General features: G+C 40.2%; 1 protein-coding gene across 5 annotated transcripts in view; it reads right to left on the bottom strand.

Moving 5' to 3' along the window:
* The window catches only part of RPRD1A (regulation of nuclear pre-mRNA domain containing 1A), a 44,026-nt gene extending 24,465 nt beyond the window's left edge, over positions 1-19,561 (bottom strand). Inside the window, exons 1-7 of one of the 5 annotated variants that reach the window (XR_010744485.1) lie at positions 19,241-19,561; positions 9,665-9,794; positions 8,843-8,949; positions 8,668-8,762; positions 7,636-7,762; positions 4,811-7,541; positions 4,447-4,541 (exon numbers count right to left, since the gene is read on the bottom strand). Coding sequence is in view for 3 of the 5 variants with exons in the window: in XM_066327068.1 (XP_066183165.1) it covers positions 4,485-4,541; positions 7,366-7,541; positions 7,636-7,762; positions 8,668-8,762; positions 8,843-8,949; positions 9,665-9,794; positions 19,241-19,391 (843 nt within the window). In the remaining 2 variants the exon portion in view is untranslated. Of the gene's footprint in view, positions 1-4,446; positions 4,542-4,810; positions 7,542-7,635; positions 7,763-8,667; positions 8,763-8,842; positions 8,950-9,664; positions 9,795-19,240 lie in introns of those variants that run through there. The other 4 variants (XR_010744487.1, XM_066327068.1, XM_066327075.1 and 1 more) reach the window with 4 other exon arrangements.
* Between the last annotated feature and the right edge of the window lie 2,999 nt (positions 19,562-22,560).

Below are 22,560 nucleotides of genomic sequence, written 5' to 3'. Positions count from 1 at the left end.
TTTCCTTAGTAACTCCCATAAAGACTGATGTTTAGTCTGCCTAGAATGACTACCTACCATTCAGTGTGGTCTTATGTTCTTATTTAGAGCTTATAGCTACTTCAACAAAATTCCAAAAGCTTCTGATTGTGGGAGGGATCCAAGCAGGGTGTAAAGTTCTGCTGACTTTATATTCTAAATACAGATTTTTAAAAACCTTTTACACTTATTAAGTCCAGCAACACAAACACCAGATTTTTAACAAAAAAAAAAAAAAAAAAAAAAAAAAGGAAAAAAAGAAAAAAAATTTAAACAATGATAGTATTACTGTTTGAAATTAAGGCTTGCAAAAAAGGAAGCTTGAACTTGAAAAAGTACTACTGACATAAACAGGCACTACAGCAGCAGTAGCACTACACCATTTCTTATATCCAGGCTTTCTTTTTATTCCAGCAAACTCCTGATCAAAGCAAAGGAAGTATCTACTATAGAATGCACTACAGGAAAGTCACTTGCTAATCTCCAGCTGCCCTTCAAAAACCTTAAGTTAGAGCACTGATTATTCCCTTAATTTCTCATCATCTCAGATGAATGCAAAAAGTTTTACATACCTGCAAAACTTGTTCTTCTGAGGATGATACAAATAGATCCATTCATTTTGGTTAACAATATGAAGTTTTTGGCTGGCAACAGCCAGGAACATTCTGGCTAGAAGTCTCACAACCAACAGCAAGTCCTACCTAGGCAAGTCCAGTATCTTCTCAGTATTTTTATGAGGAATTCAAAATGCACCTCAGAGATATTAAAGTAGCTGGTATCTTGCGGTATCTCATACATATATACCTTTTCTTCCCCCTTTCAATAAAAACTGGTAAGTTGCACAGTGAAAGCTAAAAATACCCTTCACAAATAATAAAGGTGAAATGGATTTAAAAAATGTAACATTTTTATTACCTTGTTTCAAAACCTGAGTATCTTGAATGACAAACAATGCTTTAAAATGTGATGAACTGAAGCAAAAGGTTATCTTTATTTTACAAGGATGAGCAAAGTACAACCTACAACCTGTTCAATCTGTTCTGTTAAAAAAGCCAGGATTTATAGTCAAGTATCTGATAAGACAATTTAAAAGGTGGAAACCTTGAACTGTTTCTGCTGCTGTGAATGACAACACTGAGCTGTGAAGTCTAATCTCTCAGGTACCAACTGAGTAACTCTCTACTACGGTATCTGAGGTTGCAGTTGGTAAGTCGCTATATGAAAGAGGTACATTTACTGCTCAAGTACAGAGAGATTGTTAGGCATTACTCTCACAGAATGGGTACAACACGGGGAACAAAATGCACCAACCCTTTCACTTTGCTTTGCTGTGTTTGGTATAAGGGCTGCTGTTCTCCACTCTAGTCCTACAAATTACTTCTACAAAACTGCAAGTTGATCTCCTGACACTGAAACAAGTGCTTATGGAAACAAAGAAACAACATCTAAAAGATAGGTCTTAGATAAAAACTTACAAGCCTACTTCCACTGCAGATAAGAGATGCAACCCATGTCTTATTTTAAATGTCCCCTCACCTTAACTTCTAACTAAATAAACCTTTAAGAGAAATTAAGAGAAGTTACTATTTCAGTGATCACTTAATTCTCCCCAGTCACCTCTGGGTAGATGATCCAAACAACTCATCTTATGGAAACTTAGTTTTGGTTTTTACAAAACACAAACCCAATGCTGGTATTCACTAAAAGACTTGCACTGTGCAATTCTAGTAAAGCATTTACACTACACAAAGCCTCTCAAATGGACAGCCTATAAGTAAGAGACTTCAACTAATCTACACCAATATCTAAGCATAGTGGCCTGTTACAGAATCACATTTCATTTCGTACATGGAAGGATGGGGAGAGCTAGAACATAAAGAACATGTCCATTAGAAATCTTTACCCTAGGTTTCCTTCCTGATGGTGAAGAGCTACATACGTTTCTCTGAAAAACAGTGCAAGTTACTCAGAACTGGGCCACTAGAGAAAAAAAGTAAATTTGGTGGAGGCCCTTTATTATAAAAAAACAGAGTCCATTCAGCCCCTGAGTATCTGCCTTGACTCAAAACATTTTTTTCAGTAGAAGTCATATACTCCCTGAGCTAGAAGCACTGCCAAGTCAGCTTCAATTTTTTAAGCTGCAATCTTGAACAAAAACAAATACAATGGTTCAGCACATCAAGAGATCACACAGTATGATCTGTTTGTACCACTATTAGGTACGCCTATTTCTGTTACCAAGCATCTCTCAGAAGATCTTAAGTACTCAAACCAGTCATAGTGGGTTTGGATGAACCTTACTGACCACTTCCTGATACCTTCCAGTCACCAGTTCTGTAATCACTGCACCGTTCAGTTCCAACTCCAGAATAACTTGAGTTATTGTGTTGCTGCCACATTGATGGAGTTGTAGATCACCTTCTACGCTGTAAACTCCACCCCGTAATTAAAGGCAATGTAGGGCTCCTTTGTAGGGATCCTACAAATCAATCTTCAGCCAAAGCTTAGTAAAATAATTTTAGTGCTCAGCTGCAAAGTTATGAAAAAATGCATCCCAATTATCTGAAGTGAACTAGAAAAATATAAAGCATAATGGAATATATTACCCTAAGTACTCTGTCACTGAGCAAAAAAGGCTGACATACTAAGGAAAAATAAGGAGTTTAAAGAAATAAAAAAAAAGCCAAGGATAGCCCTACATCCCGTGATAACAAAAAGGCCACGGTAAAGGGTATACCAACCCAGTTCGGTAATGAAAAAAAATACTAAAGGATATAATATAACACCTGTTATAACACTGCCAGCCCTGAACTGTTTGCTTGATATTTTTGTCTACATTTGAAACCACTAAGTGCGAACTGAGCAAGAATAAAAAAGGTCTTTCAATCCAGAGCTAAAGTCAAAGCTGACTAACTGCTGTTTATCTGTAAAATTCCAAGACAAAATTATAATCTTTAAGAAGATAAGTCAGGTTATATGGAGCCATAAAAGCTCAATCATGAAATAAATGTGCACTGAACATATCGTATTCTCTCAACACACTAAGAAACCACAATCAAAACGAGATGTGTGAGTGTAAGAATATGAATACTGCTCAGAGAGATGTAGAAAATCAGAAATGTAAGATAGCACCATTAAGTGTTTTAATCAAATGCAAGCTGCTAAATCAGAGGCAGGCTTCCCAAAGTAGCACTTCCCTCATAAAATTTTGGATATACTGACATGATATTCCCAAATTTAAAGTGGTATATTGATAGAAAGAGTGTGCAAGAAACTGTATATCCGCTATACACTAAGTGTAGCAATACATCTTTCCATAAGGTCAAAATTAAGGTGAGATAGTGTCTTGTGATCCCCTACTCACATCTGTTCATGAGTCAAGAGTTACAACTAACAAAACCATTATGTGAAATTTAGTAATAGACTAACCACTCTGTAATCCAGGAGTCTGTGGGAGGTAGAGGCAAAAGCAAAGAAATGAGAGAACAGTAAAGCAAGGATTTCTCTTGTTCATGTCATTTCTAAGGCCATATTAATTCTAGAATAACAGGACAGTCTTATCAAAAGGACATGAGGCATCTGGGTATCAATTTATGTACACCCAATTCCTTGTTGCTATATAACATAAAAATCTCATTTTTATTCTTCAGTGACAGCAAGAGAGCAAGCAATATTTTTGTTCAAAAACTAGTGGATGAACAAGGACATAAGCGCGAGACACAACACAGAAGGAAAGAAGGGAAAAGTCAACCAAAGTAGTAGAAAAGAGGAATGGTATTAGTCATTGAAGGCTTCAGAAAAGTGCTCCACAAAAATATTTTTTGCAAAAATTTCCATTTTCTCTAATAGACAGAATCCTACCTAGCTAGAAATCCTAGCTGGAGCCACAGTACACTGAACCTTAAATATTTACACTACTTTAAAACTACCAGAAATGAAGGGAAAAGACTCCTTAGTATGACCCTGAATTTGAGGGGGATTCTAAAGGGGTCTAAGTGCAATTATAAAGCACACTTACTATGTTACCTAATAAAGCGGAAGTTTTTTTATTGTGCTTGTGAAGGGGAAGTTCTACATTCATCACTTCTCATTTCTAATCATGTAAACCCAACAGTGTCAAAAGGCTGAAAAAGTCTTGTTTTCACAGCTTTCTCCTTTTGGAAATGGCAGCTTCAATGCAAGCAACTCCCAAACTTCTGCATTGGGAATTTTGAATTATTTCACTGAAAAAATGTGAGAGTTTTAGGAAGAACCATGTGAAAATTTTAGTCTTCAAGAAAAAGAAATGACATTGGATAAATGCTTATCCATCTCAGGCCTAAAGTCATTAATGCTTGTGAGAATCTAGATGAAAATAGCAGAGCTTTGGTATGAGTAGTCATAGAATTCCTCCTCTTCAAGTTTTCAAAAACAACAGACAATACAAGATTTTGATTCTTAAATTTATTTTTAGCAGGATGTGTATACTAATGAATGGTGACATCATTAGAAGATAGGTCCATGTCCACCACCTGCAACAGAAGCTAGACAGATGTTAAAGAAAACAAATTAAGAGTTAAAGACTACTTACCCCAAACATACTTAGGAAAGTCACCTACCAAGCAGTACACTTAGCTTTTGATGCAGACATAACATTATTTACCAGTTATCAAAATTTCCTGTCAAGATATAGCACCTACATTACCTAGCTTTTGATGGGAATCATGCACTTCTGTTTCAAAAATAACTATTAGAGAGACTCTTATTCTCAAAAAATTATTCATGGGAAGATCAATTATTCATAATTACTTACCTCTAATTATCTTTAGAAGATAAAAGATCTGGAAATTTAGGTCTAAAGCTTCTATCTAATGCTGAAAGCTACTGACAATTCAATTCCAATTCAAATTGTTAACAGAAGGTAACATTTTTAGATTCAACTAAGAATACATTGCTCCTTACTATACATGTTTGGTACGGTAAGGAATCAGTAAGGTAGGATCTCAGCATTATATTCACAGATAGTAATTCAGGAAGAAATAAAGACTTCCTGTTACACCTGAGAGACCATGATACACCTGTGAAAGTGTCAATAGCCAGAAGTCAGAAACGCAAGAAACAAGCTTGTCTGGAACAAATTAATTTCACCAGAAACAAAACTTGAACAGCAAAACCTAGGGACAGACACATCAGGGAAATACCTTCTCAAAGAATCAGTTGACAGGCCCTCTCCCAGTGCTATTTCAAATGAGAAGCCAAGAAGGGAGGTTAAATTTGAGCCATGGAATTTCCCAAATCTGTAAAAACAGACTCCTTGCTTCATCTCCACTTCTTAATCATCAAAATAAATCCTACATGTGCTAAGTCAGCAATCCCTACAGACACTAATGCTACATTTCAAAACTTCAGAATGTTTATCAGCCTCTACTTCCCAAACCAAATAGCCCTACTGGTAGTGAGTAAAAAGTCACTTTACTCAATACTAGTTTAGAAACTTAGTTTTCAGGCTCTTGTTTTTTGAAATCTCTTGGCTCACAGGCCTTTATTAGTAAATGGGTTGACACCATCCTGGCTCTTAGTTCTGTATTAGGAAATCATTTATGCCACACTCATCAGCCTAAAAACATTCTTACAATGTACTTCCAACGTCCTAGAACTTCACCTGTTTAAAACAGACTGCTATAGATACTGAGGACTGTCTCCCACTTTTTAAAGACCTCAAACTAGTCCAGAAATGAAACTGTGCTACATTAGAACTAAATTCTTTAGCAGTCTAGATAATTCCACCAAGAAACCACGTGAAGGACTGTAACAGCCCAGTAATATGGAATTGCTTTCTCTCAGATTTATGAATTCTCTGATCTAGCAATATTGGGAAATTACACTCGTTTATATTTGTCAAAAACAATCAACAAGGGTGGAATCTGTTCACAGCTGAGCTACCACTTTTAATTTCTTTTAAACTGAGCTCTCTCGTTTTACAGAAGTGTAAATCTGTCTGAAGATCTAAGTCACTGCCTTTTGAGCAACTCACTATCCTGGCAGTCTACTATAACTAAACAGAGTATAACTCCTGGTAATGAGCGACAAATAAACATGTCAGTGCCTCTAGACAACCTGCCCTTTGCTGAAACTGTGGGAACTTGTCCTTCAAAGGACACAGGCAGAGGGAAGGTAAGGCACACAATGAAAAGCGTAAGGCTTCCTGTTCTTTAATCTTCCAGATTCCATTATGCAGTTGGATCAGTTGCTACTAAAATCAGCACTACCGTGCACGCCATCTATCTTACAAGAAGTTGGTTGATATTCTTCCCACAGGATAAACACAGCAAGGTTGATAGGAAGACCCTTCATCAATTGCTTTTCTGTGAGGCACAGAGGAAAGGAAGTAAGTCAGGAAGTAAGAGTAGGCTAGGAATGATACAACTCATCTGAATGACGACTTCAAATACATTATGAACAGCATTTTCTGGAACAAAAGCACAACAAAATCTGAATCCAAGTTACGAAGTTATAAAAAGGTAAAGAAACCATTAGAGAAAGAAAATGTTCTTGATATGTGTATATGATGAAACCTGAAGAGTAATTAGTTTTGGTATCATAGATGCATATGCTGCAGTTACAGGGCACTGTGATTGCTCAGGCATCTCCCCTTGCAAAATGATGCAGCTTGAATTCCATTATTGTAAAACCCAAATTAACACTGGGAAGCAATTGACATGAAATTATGGACATATTCTAAATATGTAGAATGTTCAGTAGGAGACTTTACAGTTGTACATGGTAGGAAGGAAAACAGATGACTGGTAACAGCAAAGAACAGAATAACTTAAGGGATCATTTGCTAATAATGAGCTGCTCACCCTGCATCTTTCCTAAGATCTGTCTGGTCCTGCTGGTGCTAGTGCTGATAGCCAGCTGTGTTAGAGGCCGCAGAAGCTACAACTACATTTTACTGGGTTTCATGGATGCTTGAGTCAAGTTAAAAAGTTGTGCTGAAACCTGAAATTAAATTCTTATCCTTTAGCAAATACATAACTAAGACTTACAACAATGAATGAAAAAAGCATGGAAAGAAAATGACACTATGAAAAAATTAGGTTTCCAACTCCAGGGACAAGACTTTCTATCTGCACTACTAAAACGAGTCTGTAGATATAACCAAGACTAAACAGCTAAAAAAGCAGAAAGAGCTGGTTTACTAGGTTTAGAACACTGGAATCAAACAACATGTTAATAATGTGCTGGAAGCAAAGACATAACAGTGGCAATAAAATATTTATCTTTGGAGAGGTTGTTTAGGCTAACTAAAAACATTTGCAAGAACAAGCTTTAGTGAAGAAGGGACTAAAACAAAACATTACGCACTTCCAGCTTATGTTCTTTCTCTGCAAGGAACTCTTTTTGACACCGGAGAAAGTCTGATAACATTCGAGTTAGCTGTTTTCTATCATCTATTTCAGCTGCCAACCTGCCATTGTAATCCGCCAGCAACATACATGCATCATCTACCATTTTGGAAAGCTGCTCTCCAGATTCCTTATCTAAAAAGGAAGCAGAGAAAAACAAAGCATGATTTCATTATGTACGATTATTTTCTTTGAAGAGCACTTTGGTTACCAGGCCCCCAACCCTCACCTGTTATTCTGTCTAACAGGGACACATCCTGGACCTCTATAGGCAAGGAAGCTATTCTCTGGTGAACTGCTGCATCCCCAGAGGCAGCGTTTTCTAGTTCTTGTAATGCTCTAATGAGATCTGTGGTCTGAAAAAAGCATGCAAGATTGAGAACTAGTTTAAATAAGCAGATCCTACAACAAAACAAAAGTACTTTACAACAAGCTTATTGTATTGATTTGATGGTAATTTTTACAGCATTTACAGTATCACCTTTAGAATCAAACAAAACCTTTAATTTTCAGCACAACATTGTAGTGTTTCTAGTTTTAAAGGTCACCTTTCTACAAGAGCTTTTTCATTTAAATTCTCGGTATAAGAACAGTTATAAATCTTTTCCTCTTGACAGTAGTGATTATTTTACAGTACCTTTCATTTTATTATATATTTTTTACAATTACTTTTCTTGTTGTTTTGCAAAAGACTGTACCAGTGCACTTCTTCTGGAAGTAGTGCTGATGTTCACAGAAGCCCAGACATCTGCTACGGAGAAACATACTAAACTGTCATGACCTGAGGACAGTCATTTTTCACTATAAGAAAAGTCCTTCTGAGATAGGACAATATCTCAACAAAACTCCACAAGAATTAGAAAAGCTGTAACACTGCAAGGTAGACAAAAATTTTTCACAGCCATCACGACTGAAACTTTGGGAAATACTCATCGATAAATCCATAACAATCTTACTCTACTACATGTGTTAGTCACTATTACCCTGGAAACTGAATGAGAACTCAGTAAATCATAGAAGCTATTGCTGAAATCCTGACATGAACAAAGCTGGACATACAGTTCATACATTTTGATTTAGTGTCAAATACATAAAGTTACAGCATACCCCACTGAAAAATTGTGAAAAGTTTCAGGTGTAGCCAGCCTTGCCCAGAAACAGTACCTCACTGAAAAACAGAGACCATTCAAAAAAAAAAGGTAACTGAAAAATTCTATATGAAACCAGATGTAAATAGAGAATTTTATAAACCTGCTTTTACCTGAGGAGGATCGGTGGGAGAACTTCGAGGTGAACAGTTATTTTCATCAACTTTGATCTGCTCATATGTGCGCTTCCTCACCTTTCTGTCTCCATCTAAATGAAAACAAAGAGCACTCAGGGAAATACTATTTCAAACATGAGACTGAACCTCCATATACTCATAAAATACTTACACAAAGCTTGCCTAAGTTGTTCTAATACATCATTTTCATAAACAGACCTTTCTTCCCATATAGACAGCACTCGGCCAAGGTGTTTCTTACAACTCTCATCAGACTCACTGTTACAAGGGAAAAAAGTAAATATCAGCACTAGGTAGAAGTACAGTGCTGCTGTATAACTATTTTTTCACAGAAAGACCTTCACAGATCTTGGCAATATCCAAGCATCAGGAGGCAAATAAGCTCAGAAAATAACGAATTCACATTTTTAAGTAAACAAAGATGAGTTCAGTGTCTCCCAGATGAGGGGGGAAAAAGGCAAGCAGATGAGGGAAAAAAAGGCCAACACCCAACTCTGTTTTTTTTTTTTTTCAACCCATAAATCTGCACACACTACAAATAGGTTTACATTGCTTCAACAGCTGTGTATCATTGTGAAAATAATTCTGTACCAAGACTCAAGACTCTAGCTTCCTCATACAATGAGATTAGAGGCTGCTGGGGAAAAAAAAATCATGCAACACACAGTAATGAAAAATGTCAAACTGTTGTAGCCCATAAACATAGACAGTAAGCAAGTCTTGCCTTCAGGAATAGCTAAGAGCCTTCCAAGGCAAAAAGGGACTGAATGCTGATGAATTTATTATCAAACTCCATCCAACAGTAGTAAGACTATCCAAGATCAAAAGAACACTGAATAAATTAAACTAACAAGATTTCAAGTATAGAAATAGCACATGAAGACCAGCTGGGCCAGAAGACATTAACTGACGACTTCTCTGAACACCCCTCAAGTGCCATTTGAAGGACACCGCACACACAAGTTTACTGTACCTTGAAACATGCTTAAAGGCCTCCACTATTACTGGAGCAAAGTCTTTTGTAAATTCTGGTCCTTTTCTTTTGCTGTTCTGTATGACATCATTGGCCAAGTACAGGAATGTCAGCTTCCTATTTGGTTTTGCTAACAAAAAGAAAAGTAAAGAATAATTAGAAATTTTATTTCCTTTAGCTAATATCTATAGATCCAAGTTCACACTGAATGCAAACACCCACCCCCGCACAGCCTGAAATCAAGTGTGTTTTTCCCATTTTCATTACTGTTTACATAATTTCACATTTTCGGCATTTTCATCTGAAAAGATTTTAGTCACCCATTAGGTTTTCGCTCCCTTCATTCAAGTTCTTCTTCCTTCATAGTATGACACAACTTCCATTTAGTGCTATCTCAAAAAGCAAACAGAAAATTTCCCCAGATATTCCAAAGTGTTCTTCATTCCCAAACTATTTTCAGGTGTTTTCCGGAGCCTTTTACGATTCCTGTTTGGTGGCCTTTGTGGATTTCTTCCAAGTACTTCAGCTTCCTTTTAAGCCCGCTTAAATTTCTTACACTCATGCAGTCTTCTGACAAGGCACTTCACAGATCCACAACCATTCACACGAAGAACCTCCTCCTTTTCAGTCTGAATTTCACTCAGTCTTACATAACCTCTCCTCATTCTCACATTTAAGCAAACTGAACAGTCAATCCGTAGTCAGTGTCCCTGTGATACTCCCCTTCCTCACCCCCGAATTGTTAAAACACTCATGTGCCAGCAGCTGTAATAGCACAAAAACGTTTTCAAAAACCACTTTCAAGGTACTGTGGTATATCTCTTCTCCAAACATCTTGAACATCTTATCCCACCTCTCAATGTGCAATAGACTACAACCTTCCAATTTACGAGGTGTTTCTCAAAATCTATTTATTCCATGTTCTCTAAGTACTCCTACCTGGGTATTTTCATTTACACTTCATCTAATCTTCATTAGTCTACAAGTTTGTTGGAGCTGAAACTCTTATTGTAACATTTCTACCTTTGGTTAACACCAGAATAGTATTACCACCACATAATCTCAGTATGTACACTCTGATTTTAAAAAGAGGTTTCTCTTGAAAGACAAGTTTTTTCTGCTCTCTCAAGGAAAGCAGCACTGTGGTAACAACAATCCAGGATTTCTTATAATTTGCACAAGCAAATATGATTTGATTTTGTTACTTTCTACTCCATCCTCTCAAAAATGCAGAACTGCCACCCTCATATATAATGAGAGAATTCAATGTTAATATGCTTTCACTCTAGGGAAATGCTTTTGAGAATAATTTTTGCATTACAAAACGACTCCTCGAAAGGATTTCTCCTTGAAGTACCGAATTCTTCCCAATCTCTTGAACAGACATATCTAACAAGTTGGGAGTTCTGGACTGACTGGGGAAAAACCCCTTTGTCCACTGTAAAAATGCACTTCTCTTACAATCAAGGCAAACTAAAGAGTAGAAAACAAACAAAAAAAAATTAGCTTGGAAGTGATGGACACAAGGAGGACTCTTCACAGAGTCTGCTCCAAAGAGTGAAGTCACTACATGCAAGCACCCAGGAAATTAATCTACTTCAGTCAAAATATGGCTAATCTATAATGTAGGTTCTATAAACTTGTGCTGCTCAATTCCTATATAAAAACCTATAAATTTCTATATTAAAACTGACTGATGATAAAACAACACATCTCATACCTACGTTTCACGTAAATCAGAGTTCTGACACCTACCAAGTCTTCAATTATTCAGAGAGAATGTCAGAAAATACGCTGTCTCATAGGCATAATCAAAAAGTAACTAGTGTTTACCAAAGATGGCCCTGCCTCCTCTCTCAGCTCTTAAATAAGCCCAGAATTAGGACTCAAAATCTAATGAAGCAGGCTGTTCCCCATCCTATATCCTCTGGAACTGCAGGCAGAACAGGCTTTTGGCCATCCATTTTACCAGGAAAAAACCCCTCATGTTTTTATCCTCAGTGATGAGGATTTAATCCTCATTTGTGACAGACCCAAACTTCCTTCTTTCCAATAAACGGCCAAATCAATTGGGCTGGCAAAGACATGAGATGGATACACAGTGACATGAAGTCGGGCAATGCTGGCTCTCACAAAGTCTAGGCTGTATCTATTCACTGCAGTAAAAGATTGATGTATTATATTTGGTAAAAGCATCTTAAACCCCAGAAAGTCACTTTCAGGCTTATTTCCTTTTCAGCTTCCTACTTTCAGAGTATTACCTTTTAGCTTCCTACCACAATTCAATATAAACAAAGCTGTGCAGATTGAACAAAAATCCTAAGCCCACTATTAAGCTATCTGCGTCTTCAGCTGAACATTCAATTAATTTTCTACCCTTATTATTCACAAGGAAAATTGTGAAGTAAAATTTAATTCCTCTTGCTGTAACAATGTGCTGCACAAAATTTCAAAGGTAAAAATTATGTCTGGTCCTGAGAAGCGTTCCCTCTCCCTTCACAAATCTTCAAGATTTACATACTGGTCTCTGCCTTACACATGAGACTGAAGTGCAATGTAACTTCTGGCAACTGAGGCTGACACCTGAGCTGAAAACATTCTATTGCTAGCACCAATATAAATTAATTAGTGATGTCTGAAACACAAATTAAATTCAGGACCAAATAGATCTGTTCTGCAGAATGAATTATGTTTAAAGCACCTCTCTTCAGCAGCAGTGATACTTCCCAGCCCTGGGCATTGATAAACCTCAGAACATCAAAATGGATCAAACAAACAATTTTTGAAGGTCCTCAACACATGGCAAGGCTAAGAGCAAAAGTGTTCTTACGGTCAGAAGAAAATGAAGGGAAAAAACCTTTTCTAAGGAAAGTATCTAGGTTGAATAAGGATCTGAAGGGCACACACTGTCAGAATGTGCAGTGTTAGAAGCAGCTAACCCACATCATCTCTGGTACACCAACAGTACTGTCTGCAAACACAAAACTGCCAAGAAATCATCCGTGTTGGATCGAGTCATCTTTTCAGAAGCTTTGTGCAGTGCTCATGTAACTCCTCTGCTTGTTGCAGCCAGATTCCCCATTTAGCCACCAAAGCAGCTCCCTGAAGCACTGGATTTTGAAACACTTTAACACGTCAACAGTGCTGGTTGGTGTAAAAGCCACATTACACATATTACTCTTAAAGCATCTTCAATGAGACTACATGGGATTGGCACCTTGCAAATGAAACTATGTCTGTCCCAAAAATGCATCTGACATGTTTAAATGCCAATGAATATTCTTCAGATAATAATGATATTTCATCAACAATTAACATACTGAGATATCTGCTGTGGAGACAACATTATCAAGTCTTAGTTCCTGGCAATCTATCCTTCTCAGGAACTCATTCCTGTTAGCCCTGTCTGGGCATGCCTGGTTCTCTAACAGCTCAGTATCAGTGCCCTGACATTATAATGCTTTAATCCATAAGACTTAGAGAAGTCTCAACACTGACAAGCCACCACTTTAGTGAAAGAAACCCGTATTTTACCCTGAAAGGCAATAAACCACTCATTTTCACCGGGGTTAGCCCTGGCAATCAAAAGTCAGCATAATCACCTGTATTTGTCTCCTTCAGGTTTACCTCCTGCATTTGAAATTGAGCTCCCATGAAGATTGCTAGAAACATGCCCATTAGTTTCATGCTGTTTTACACCTGAAGCCAAGAAGTATTTGCTGTCTTAGATATATATTGGAAGAAACTACAGAAAAACACACAAGCATAAGAGATTTCACTTACACCCCACTACAAGTTTATAGACTGACTGAGCCATTGGAAAAATCTTACACCAGGCAGTGACCTTCTACAGGCCAGCTCTGCTGTATAAACCGACCTTGAAAGAAAACACCACCTAACAAAAGGGTTTGAGACAGTAAGCATCAATATGTTAAAATCCCACAACAGTTATCAGCTCTAAACATCTCATTAGCATACTCAAGTTCTCTAGTACGGATTCAGATAAAGACTTGGCTAAACTGCTTTCAAATTACTTTAGTCTATACACACACAGGAGAGTTTATGAGTGCCACCACTTCTTCCAAAATCTCTGGGACACTTTCTTACAGCATGCCTCACACCTTTGCAAGAGGAGCTCCTGACATCCCTGTAAACACCTGACAAGCTTTCAAGCTTTTTATTACAAGACCAAACATTGTTAAGTCAAGCAGCATTGAAACATGAGTGCAAGATCACTGATCCTTCACACCGCAGAGAGCTAACCTAGGTTTTTATGCACGCTGATTGAGCAGAACATCTTTGGCACTGTAACTCTAAAAAGCCACTTGAGAGGCTGCCACCAGAAAAGACAGTTCAAAGATAACATAATCCATGAAAGGCATGCTGTACAACAAGCATTTAACCTTAAAATTCATTAATCTTCTACTAAGAAAAGGCTAAACTAAGTGTTTAGCCTTGCACAGCCACCTGATAGATTTTACCAAGGTTTGCTAATTGCTGTGTTTTCTTTTGAAAGAGGGAAATGTGATTGCCAACTGAATGTGTTCAAGGTTTGAGGATACAAGTATTTCGACTGAGTATGGAGACTACTAACAAAGGGAACACAGCTCTCAGCCTCTGCTGGGAATAAGGCCATCAGCATCGAATTACCAAGGGAATGTCAGAAAGCTGGTCACAGACCAAGGAAACCATTCCAACATAATTACTCTGCACAAGCTTCCTGCTGCACTTAGTGCCTATCCTGAATTACCTGAACGTATGAAACAAACAAACTCCTTTCATTGCCTTGCCCGGCTGGTAAAATGCCAAGATGGATATGAATCCACAGCAACAACAGTTTCAGGATAGGAAAAAGACCCTACACTTCAGCATTCAGAACCGAAATGGTGAGAGACAGGCAGGTACAGGTGACGTGCATGTTTGGACTAAACAGCCCAAACATAACTGGTTTAAATGAAAGGCTCTTATATCACCACTGTGCTGCTCCTAACCACAGATCATTTTGTAAATCACACACACAGCAAATACGTTTCCCTAACTGGATTCAACAGCGTCCATTCACCCAAAGTTTTGCCTGTTTGCTGCTCTCCAAACCTTTTGGCGTGGATGAGAAGATTCATGTGGGAATCACGTAACCAGTGAAATCCAAAAGCCATAGTTTCGCTTCTCTTAGATAAAATAAATCAAAATTATTTATTCTCTCATATTGGCCAATGACACTAAGTAAAATCACTAAAAAACACATCACTAAGTAAAATAATCTTAAAATCAGCAGAAAAGAAAGATTCCTTCTCCTGGCAGAAAAAACTACACTGCACGGTACACAAAATAATTCCTTTAAACCAGGAACTTGTTTCCTGTGATCCAATTCCCATCTGCAAGGCAATATATTGCAACCACTTTTGGCTGCAGTTGTGCTCCAAAGCAGCTAAATATTAGAGTAATTCAGATGTAGTACAACTTTCAAATCTGCTTTAAGTGTTGCAACACCTTCTCAATTTACTTACTAAAATCCTCTATCTTCCAAATTTCAGCAGCTGCCACAACAGCCAGTGGCTTCAGAAAAACACACTGCATCAATGCCAACAGCTATCGTGGATGAGGACCCAAGCACCAGCATATGTCCCAATAGCAGAAGCTGTAGACAAACCATAAATAAGCAAAAAAAAGTAGCTTCTTATACCACTCAATGCCTTCAACACCAAAAAACACCCAACCTAGAAAAGCATAATAAGCTGGAAACAGAAACGGCAGGGGAACTGGCAGGGTAAAGCACAACAAATATATTTCCCTGCAGCAGCGCAGATGTACCTACACAACTGTGGCTGTCTAAAGGCAAATACACAATGGCTCTACTGACCTAGATAAGCTGCGCAGGGAAGACAATGATCGCTGTGACACGGGTGGGGGGACAGACGACAGCCTAAACAAGAGGTCAAGTGATTAAGGAGGATGGGGGATGATCACCATCACTTTGTTATTGACTTATCATTGGGATGCCATGTCGGGCTCTGCAGAAACAGATACCTGAATCTGAAATTAGAGTGAAAGATATAACACAACAGTGCCCCGTGCAGAGCCAAGACTTGGACATGCCGATCCTTGTGGGTCCCTCCCAACTCAGAATATTCTGTGCTTATTCAAATACCACTAAGAAATAAATACTTAACAAGTGACAGAGCTGGACCTGGAAAAGCTGACAGAAAATGAGATGACAGGAAAAGATTATTATCAACAACTAATTGGAACTCAAAATAACAAGTCCCATATTCTAAACTTTTAGCAATTTGGGTTTTTTTCCTCTGAAAAAGAACATATCTTAACCAAGTACAGCAAATTGCACATTGAGCCTACTGAACAAGCACTTACTGTTCACCCTAGAAGGCAGATGCTTTGAATTACAGAAGTGAATTTTTTTTGTTTCAAAAAATGAACAAACAAGGAGCTAACTCTACAGTTGCAGACCATCCTGAAATCAGGCAGCAAGAGATGTATGCAAGAGAACATCCCTGACTTGCAAACATGGAAAAATAATTCTCAATAGACTCCATCTCAGAAGAGCCTATTCAAAGGTCCTTCCTAAGGGGTTTTCCAGCAGCCATTCAGTGACTGCAAGCTGACACAACAAATTTGTATCTGTTATGCCACTACTCAGCTTAAAAAGAAACCTTGAAAGTCATTTCCTTTAAAGATACACAATATTACATAGGTTTAAATGGGGCCATTTAAAAGTTGCCTTTTTAAAATGAGACAATCACAAGTTAATTAATTAGTACTACTTAACCACTTAAATACTGAATAAGCTTATGACTACCAAGTAATTAACTATTTAACTTTGAGAGTTACATTTCATGCCTCTGAAATCTAGCTGAAGGAGGATCATTTTCCTCAGCATACACTTTTTAAGAGAAGCTGTATATGAAGGTGTACTGAACTGATGATCCATAGGGATGACAGAATATGGGACCTGATCACTGCTAATTAATCCAAGTAAACAGAAGGGCACTAACATTTTACGCTGTGTAAATTATATGCAGCTTTGAAAAGCTGTCTTTTCACCTCCACTCTTTTAAAAATAAAATAATCAGAACCAAACATCTCGGAAAGTAAGAGCTCTGCTCTTAGGACTTGTCCTTATTAATAGCTAGAGACACGTTCAGAAAGGCTCATGCAAGCTCATCTGACCCGAGTGATCTTTTACCAAAACCAAAAGTACCCAGAAAAAATGTAGTATCATTGTACTGTGTTCAAGCCAACTAGTTATACAATGTTCCTGAAAGGCAGTAGGCTGGAAGGAAGGTCTGGAGACAGGGGTCACAATAAATAAGGGGATACAATGAAAGGAAATAAAATCCAGAAAGGGAAGGTTCGATTTTCAGTTCCAGGACACTACTAGCTAGCAATAGCAGCTGTCAACATCAATAATTTTGATATCCATATTTCCCAAATAGACGCAATTTTCCTCTCAGGTAGGAGAGAAGTCATGTTTCCATGGTTTGGATGACAGGAAATTCAGGACCCTTAAACTTACTCTAGTTACAGCCTCATTGCCAATATCCTGCTTTGTGGTGTTTTATGCATTCGCTTCACCACAGGACAGCAGTTTTCCTCTCATCTTTCCCATACTGTCTGTTTAGATCACTTGCTTCCACATTTGGGGATTAGGCACCATCTTATAACTCTCTGCAACAATCAGCCAGACGCTAGTATCACGTAAATGCAAGCTAACATTTATGACGCTTGGATATTATAAGAGATGGAAAATTAAAACACATCCTGTGTATATTACCTACGGCAGCTTCAAATGAAACTTCTGTTTTCCAATCTGAAATACTTCACACAGGCCTAAAAGCCCAGAAGGATCAGGACTGAAAGCAACTAAGCTATTCCTAGCACACACAGAGTTTCACATGCTTTCCACAGATCCCTGAAGGTTGGCATCCAGAGAGAGGTCACAGCAAATTCCTACTTTGAAGCAGTAAAACAACTTCAACAAATGAAACAGACCCAATTATGGCAGCTATCCTCACCAAAAGCTCAAAACAAGGTTGTTAACCTTGCCTCTCAAAGCCACTTTCAGACATGTAGCACAGGCTTCAAAGATTTAATTTCTTCAGGTGGCCAACCAGCACAACAGGAAAATTACAGTTAAAGACTGACCATTATTATCACAGAGTACTGTGAACTAGTATTGTGCATGTTAATTAAGATGAGCAACCAAAACTCTGTGTCTATTTCAATTAGTTTAAGATACCTTTCTGGTATCATTGAAAGCTCCTTACATTGGTCTTGTTTAATTAGAAGGTCCAGAAATGTGAAATGTTTCAGACACAGGTGGGGGATTCATTAATTTGCTCCTGGAACAAAAAAAAACAAAAACAAAAAACAAAGCAAGCCTGCAACTAACACAGAGTGAAAATGTGTTTGCTTCCTAAGATGGAATATGCCACCAAGTCAGTCTCTCTTCAGCCAGTACAAAAAAGAATTCAACTCATGCTTCAAATTTCAAAATTCAACAAATCCCAGAAAAAGAGTATTTTAAACTAAACCACAGAAGCCGTATTATACGCAACTCAGTGGTTCCTTACTCTTTCAGAAGTCCTGTAATGGCTTAGTGCTGTTTTTCCTCTCAGTCTGAAAGACTGATTCTTCTATTTTTCCCATTAAAGGCCCACATATTAGTGAGACTCCAAAGGAAGCTACTGGAAAACAGCATTATTTCGTAGACCAAAGCAGAGTTCTAGCAAGTGAGTTTTCTTTTTCTTAAATGAACGAACTTAAGGTCACATTATCCAATCAGGTCAAACACACCCTCATATGCCATTTCTCCCTTTCACTCCCCGAGCTACTGCCTATAGCTGCAAGTTCTTTGCTGTTAAACGGAGAACCACATTAGCATTTAAGTCTGCACACTGAATACAGCTAAAGAAACTCACGTTTTTATTATGCTAACATTGGTATTAACCATCTGGCAAAACCAGGAAGTAAAACCACTTTGGACACATTACACTGCTCTTCCTTCAGTGTATTCCCATCCTCACTGGCCCTTCAAGAACAGCTTCTGGCAAAAAAACCCTGAGTGGATAAGGAATTCAAATAGTATTACGGCTAACCATCACTAAAGACGATGTAAAAGAATACCTTAAAAGGCTCCGTCTTGAAAGAGCTGTAATTAATATTAACAACAAAAAGCCCTAAACCCCCGGCTCGCCGGATTCCTTCCGGTTTCCCACTTTCCTTTCTCCTTAAAAAACAGAAATAAAACACAAGGGGCAGCCTCCTCAGGGACATCTCATTACGGGGAGAAGGGGGGAACGGGAAAGAAAAGAGAGGAGCGAGCAGAGCGGAAGAAAAAAGGGAGGAGAAGAAGCACCCGGCAGCCCACGGTCATGGGGAAACGGAGACCCGACGTTTAACGCTGGCCCCAGCAGTCCCGCCCCCCCCGGGCGCCCGGGCCTGTGGTCGCTGTGTCCCCGCCGGCCCCGCAGGCCGAGCAGCCCCCGGGCAGCCGCCGCCTCCTCCCGGCCCCGCCGCCCCGGGCCGCCTCCGGAGGGCCCTGCCCGGCCCCGGCCTCACCTTTGCGCAGCTCCCGCTCCCACACGCTGACGATGAGCGCCGAGTGCTTGCGGTGGTGGATGAGCCACAGGCTCAGGGTCTGCACGCTCTGCTGCGAGTTGCTCAGCTCCGACAGCTTCCGCTCCAGCGCCGCCTCCGAGAATGCCGACATCGCTGCGCCGCGTTGGGCCCCGCCGCTCCGTCCCGTCCCGGCCGGGCCGCGCTCAGTCTCCGCCTCTCGGCCCCGACGAGGGAGGAGCCGACGAGCAATTCCCAGCCTTTCCCACCCCGGCGGCAGCGCCCGGCGCCAACAAAATGGCGGCGGCCGAGGCCCGTGCGCGCCGCGCGCCCCGCCCCCTTCCCGCGCGCCATCACTTCCGGCGAGCGCGAGCCGCGGGGCGGGCGCTGGGGCGGGACCGCGGGGATGGGATCGGGCAGGGAAGGGATCGGGCGGGGATGGGACCACTCGGGGGTGGGATCCCGCGGGGATGGCACCACTCGGGGATGGGATCCCGCGGGGATGGCACCACTCGGGGATGGGATCCCGCGGGGATGGGACCACTCGGGGATGGGGTCGATCTGTCAGCATCGCGCCCTGGGAACATAACATAAAAACGCACATGCAAATAAGAGCCCCCCACAAGGCAAGCCAGGCCTATCGGGTTCTTTGGCCCAGCAGGTTGAGAATGACGGAATCGTTATGGCTGGAAGGGACCATCCGGATCGCCCTGCCAAGGCAGGGTCAGATAGAGCAGGTTACACAGGAATGTGTCCAGGTGGGTTTGGACACATTTTCTCTTCAGAAAGGGAGAATCTATAATCTCCTTGGGCAGCCTATTCCAGCGCTCTGCCACCCTCAACGTAAGCAGTTCTTCCTGAGATTGGGGTGGAATGTCTTGTGTTTTAGTTTATGGCCATTGCTCCTCGTCCTGTCACTACATGCCACTGAAAAGAGTTTGATACCATCCTCTTGGTACCTGCTTTTGAGATATTTGTATGTATTGATGAGATCCTTTCTCAGTCTTCTCTTGTCCAGATTAAACATTCCCAGCTCCTTCAGTCTCACCTCACTAGAGAGACGCTCCAGACCCCAAATCATTTGTGGCTTCCACTGAGCACCCTCTCCAGCGCCTCATCTTCCTTGTGCTGAGGAGCCCAGAACTGGCCACAGCACTCCAGAGGTGGCCTCACTAGGGCTGAATAGAGGGGCAGGATCACCTCCTTGACCTGCTGGCCACACTGTTCCCAATGCACCCAGGAGGCCCTTGGCCCTATGGTCAACCTGTCACCCACCAAGACTCCCAGGTCCTTCCCAGGAGAACTGCTCTCCAACGCTGGTACTTGGGGTTGTTCCTCCCCAGGCCCTTACTGTGATACTGGGTGTATGGTATTTCATATTCACTACAGAAGTGTCTGGTCTCATTTCTAAAAGCTGTCTCTTTCTGGTTTTGATTTCTGGCATTAACAGTATGATGTGACAGAATTTCACTGTTCACTGATAAGATTATGTGCAAAAATGCTTCCTCTCTGCTGTTTCAAACCTGTTCCCTTAAGGCTTTATTGCATTGTTGCTACTTCTGCTAATTTGGAAATAGTGAATAAAAATTATTGTCTGCTTACCTTTATATTCTCCCTAGATTTTCTATTGTATCATCTTCACTCATTTTTCAAGGATTCTCTAAACAGGGAAAGGTACTCTGTGCTACTTAACATAAGTAGCATTCCTAATCTTGTTGTGAGCATTTCTAGCCTTCCCTGCTGTCCTTCTGAAAAAACATTTGACATAATTTCTTTAAGCATTACCAACTGGCTGACAATTTCAGAGAGCTGTCCACGTTAACTCCTACAGGTCTGTCCTGAAACCTATTTCTGTGGCTAATAATTATGACTACAGTTGTCAGTATTTTTAATTTTTCTATAAAATTACATGTGTATTAATTAAAAAATATGCATATGCCTTACTCTTAGGACATCCTGACAATGGCTAGCTATCTGTCCTTAAAATAGAGCATTCCTATAACCTTTTACACATCCAGTTTGTCCTCATCAAAGAGCAGAATGCTAGTTATGAACAAAAATATTTTTTGAGTATTTAAAAGGATCACAGAGTGGGTCACGTTGAAGGGACCACAGTGGATCATCGGATCCAACCTCCCTGCTCAAGCAGTGTCATCCCAGAACATGGCACAGGATTGTGTCTGGACAATTCTTGAGTATCTCCAGTGAGGGAGACTCTACACCCTCTCTGGGCACCATGTTCCGGTGCTTGGTGACCTGCACAGTAAAAAAGTTCTTCCTCATTTCCAGGTGGAACTTCCTGGGCATCAGTTTCTGCCAGTTTACTCTTACCCTGTTGCTTGGCACCACTGAGCAGTACCTGAATCTACCCTCTGGCACCTTCTCTTTGGATACTTAGAGATATTGATAAGGTCCCCTCTCAGTCATCTCTTCTTGAGGCTGAACAGGCCAAGTTCTCTCAGTCCTCCCTCATAAGAGTGATGTACCAGTCCTTTAATCGCCTTTGTTGTTCTCTGCTGGACCTGCTCCAGGAGCTCTGTGTCTTTCTTGTACTGAGGAGCCCAGAACTGGACATAGCACTCCAGACGTGGCCTTACCACGGTTGAGTAGAGGGGCAGTAGAGGAGCACCTCAAGCTGGAGGCAATGTTCTTCCTAATGCACCAGAGAACACCATTGGCCTCTTGGCTACAAGAGCACTGCTGGCTCATGGACAGCTTGTTGTCCACCAGGACCCCCAGGTCCTTCTCCACAGAGCTGCTTTCCAGCAGGTCACCCCCAGCCTGTGCTGGTGCCTGGGGTCATTTCTCCCCAGGTGCAGGACTCCGCATTTGCCTTTGTTGACTTTCAGAAAGGTTCTTTCTGCCCATCTCTCCACCCTGTCTAGGTCCCTCTAAAGGGCTGCACAACCCTCTGGGGTACTGGCCACTCCTCCCAGCTTTCATTTTTTAAAACTTCATAAAGGTTTATCCCTGTTTCTTATCTGACATTCGGAGAAGGTGTCCCAGTGGATTGTTTTTGGGCAATTTTCCTAATATTTGTTCTCAGTGAAATCTTCCCTTTAAACATAAAACTTTGGTGAGGGTGAGTGGGAGTGTAAAGGAGGTTTTAATGTAAATTCTATTTACAAAATCATCTATAGCATGAGTGATTTGGGGGGAACTAGAAAGAACTTTGCAAAAATGCTTTTGACAGAAAAATTTAAATAAGTTGCACAGATCCCTACTGAGTTTCTTATTCACTGCCTTTTGATCACCATGAATGAAAGAATCTGTAACATACTGCTGTTTTTGCTATGTACAGCAGAGGACACTCTGACATTAAA

The sequence above is a fragment of the Sylvia atricapilla genome, chromosome 1 (genome assembly GCF_009819655.1).
Source record: "Sylvia atricapilla isolate bSylAtr1 chromosome 1, bSylAtr1.pri, whole genome shotgun sequence".
NCBI classification, from domain to species: Eukaryota; Metazoa; Chordata; class Aves; order Passeriformes; family Sylviidae; genus Sylvia; species Sylvia atricapilla.
Note: the sequence above shows the minus strand (reverse complement) of the source record. Positions and strands in the feature narration are given on the sequence as shown.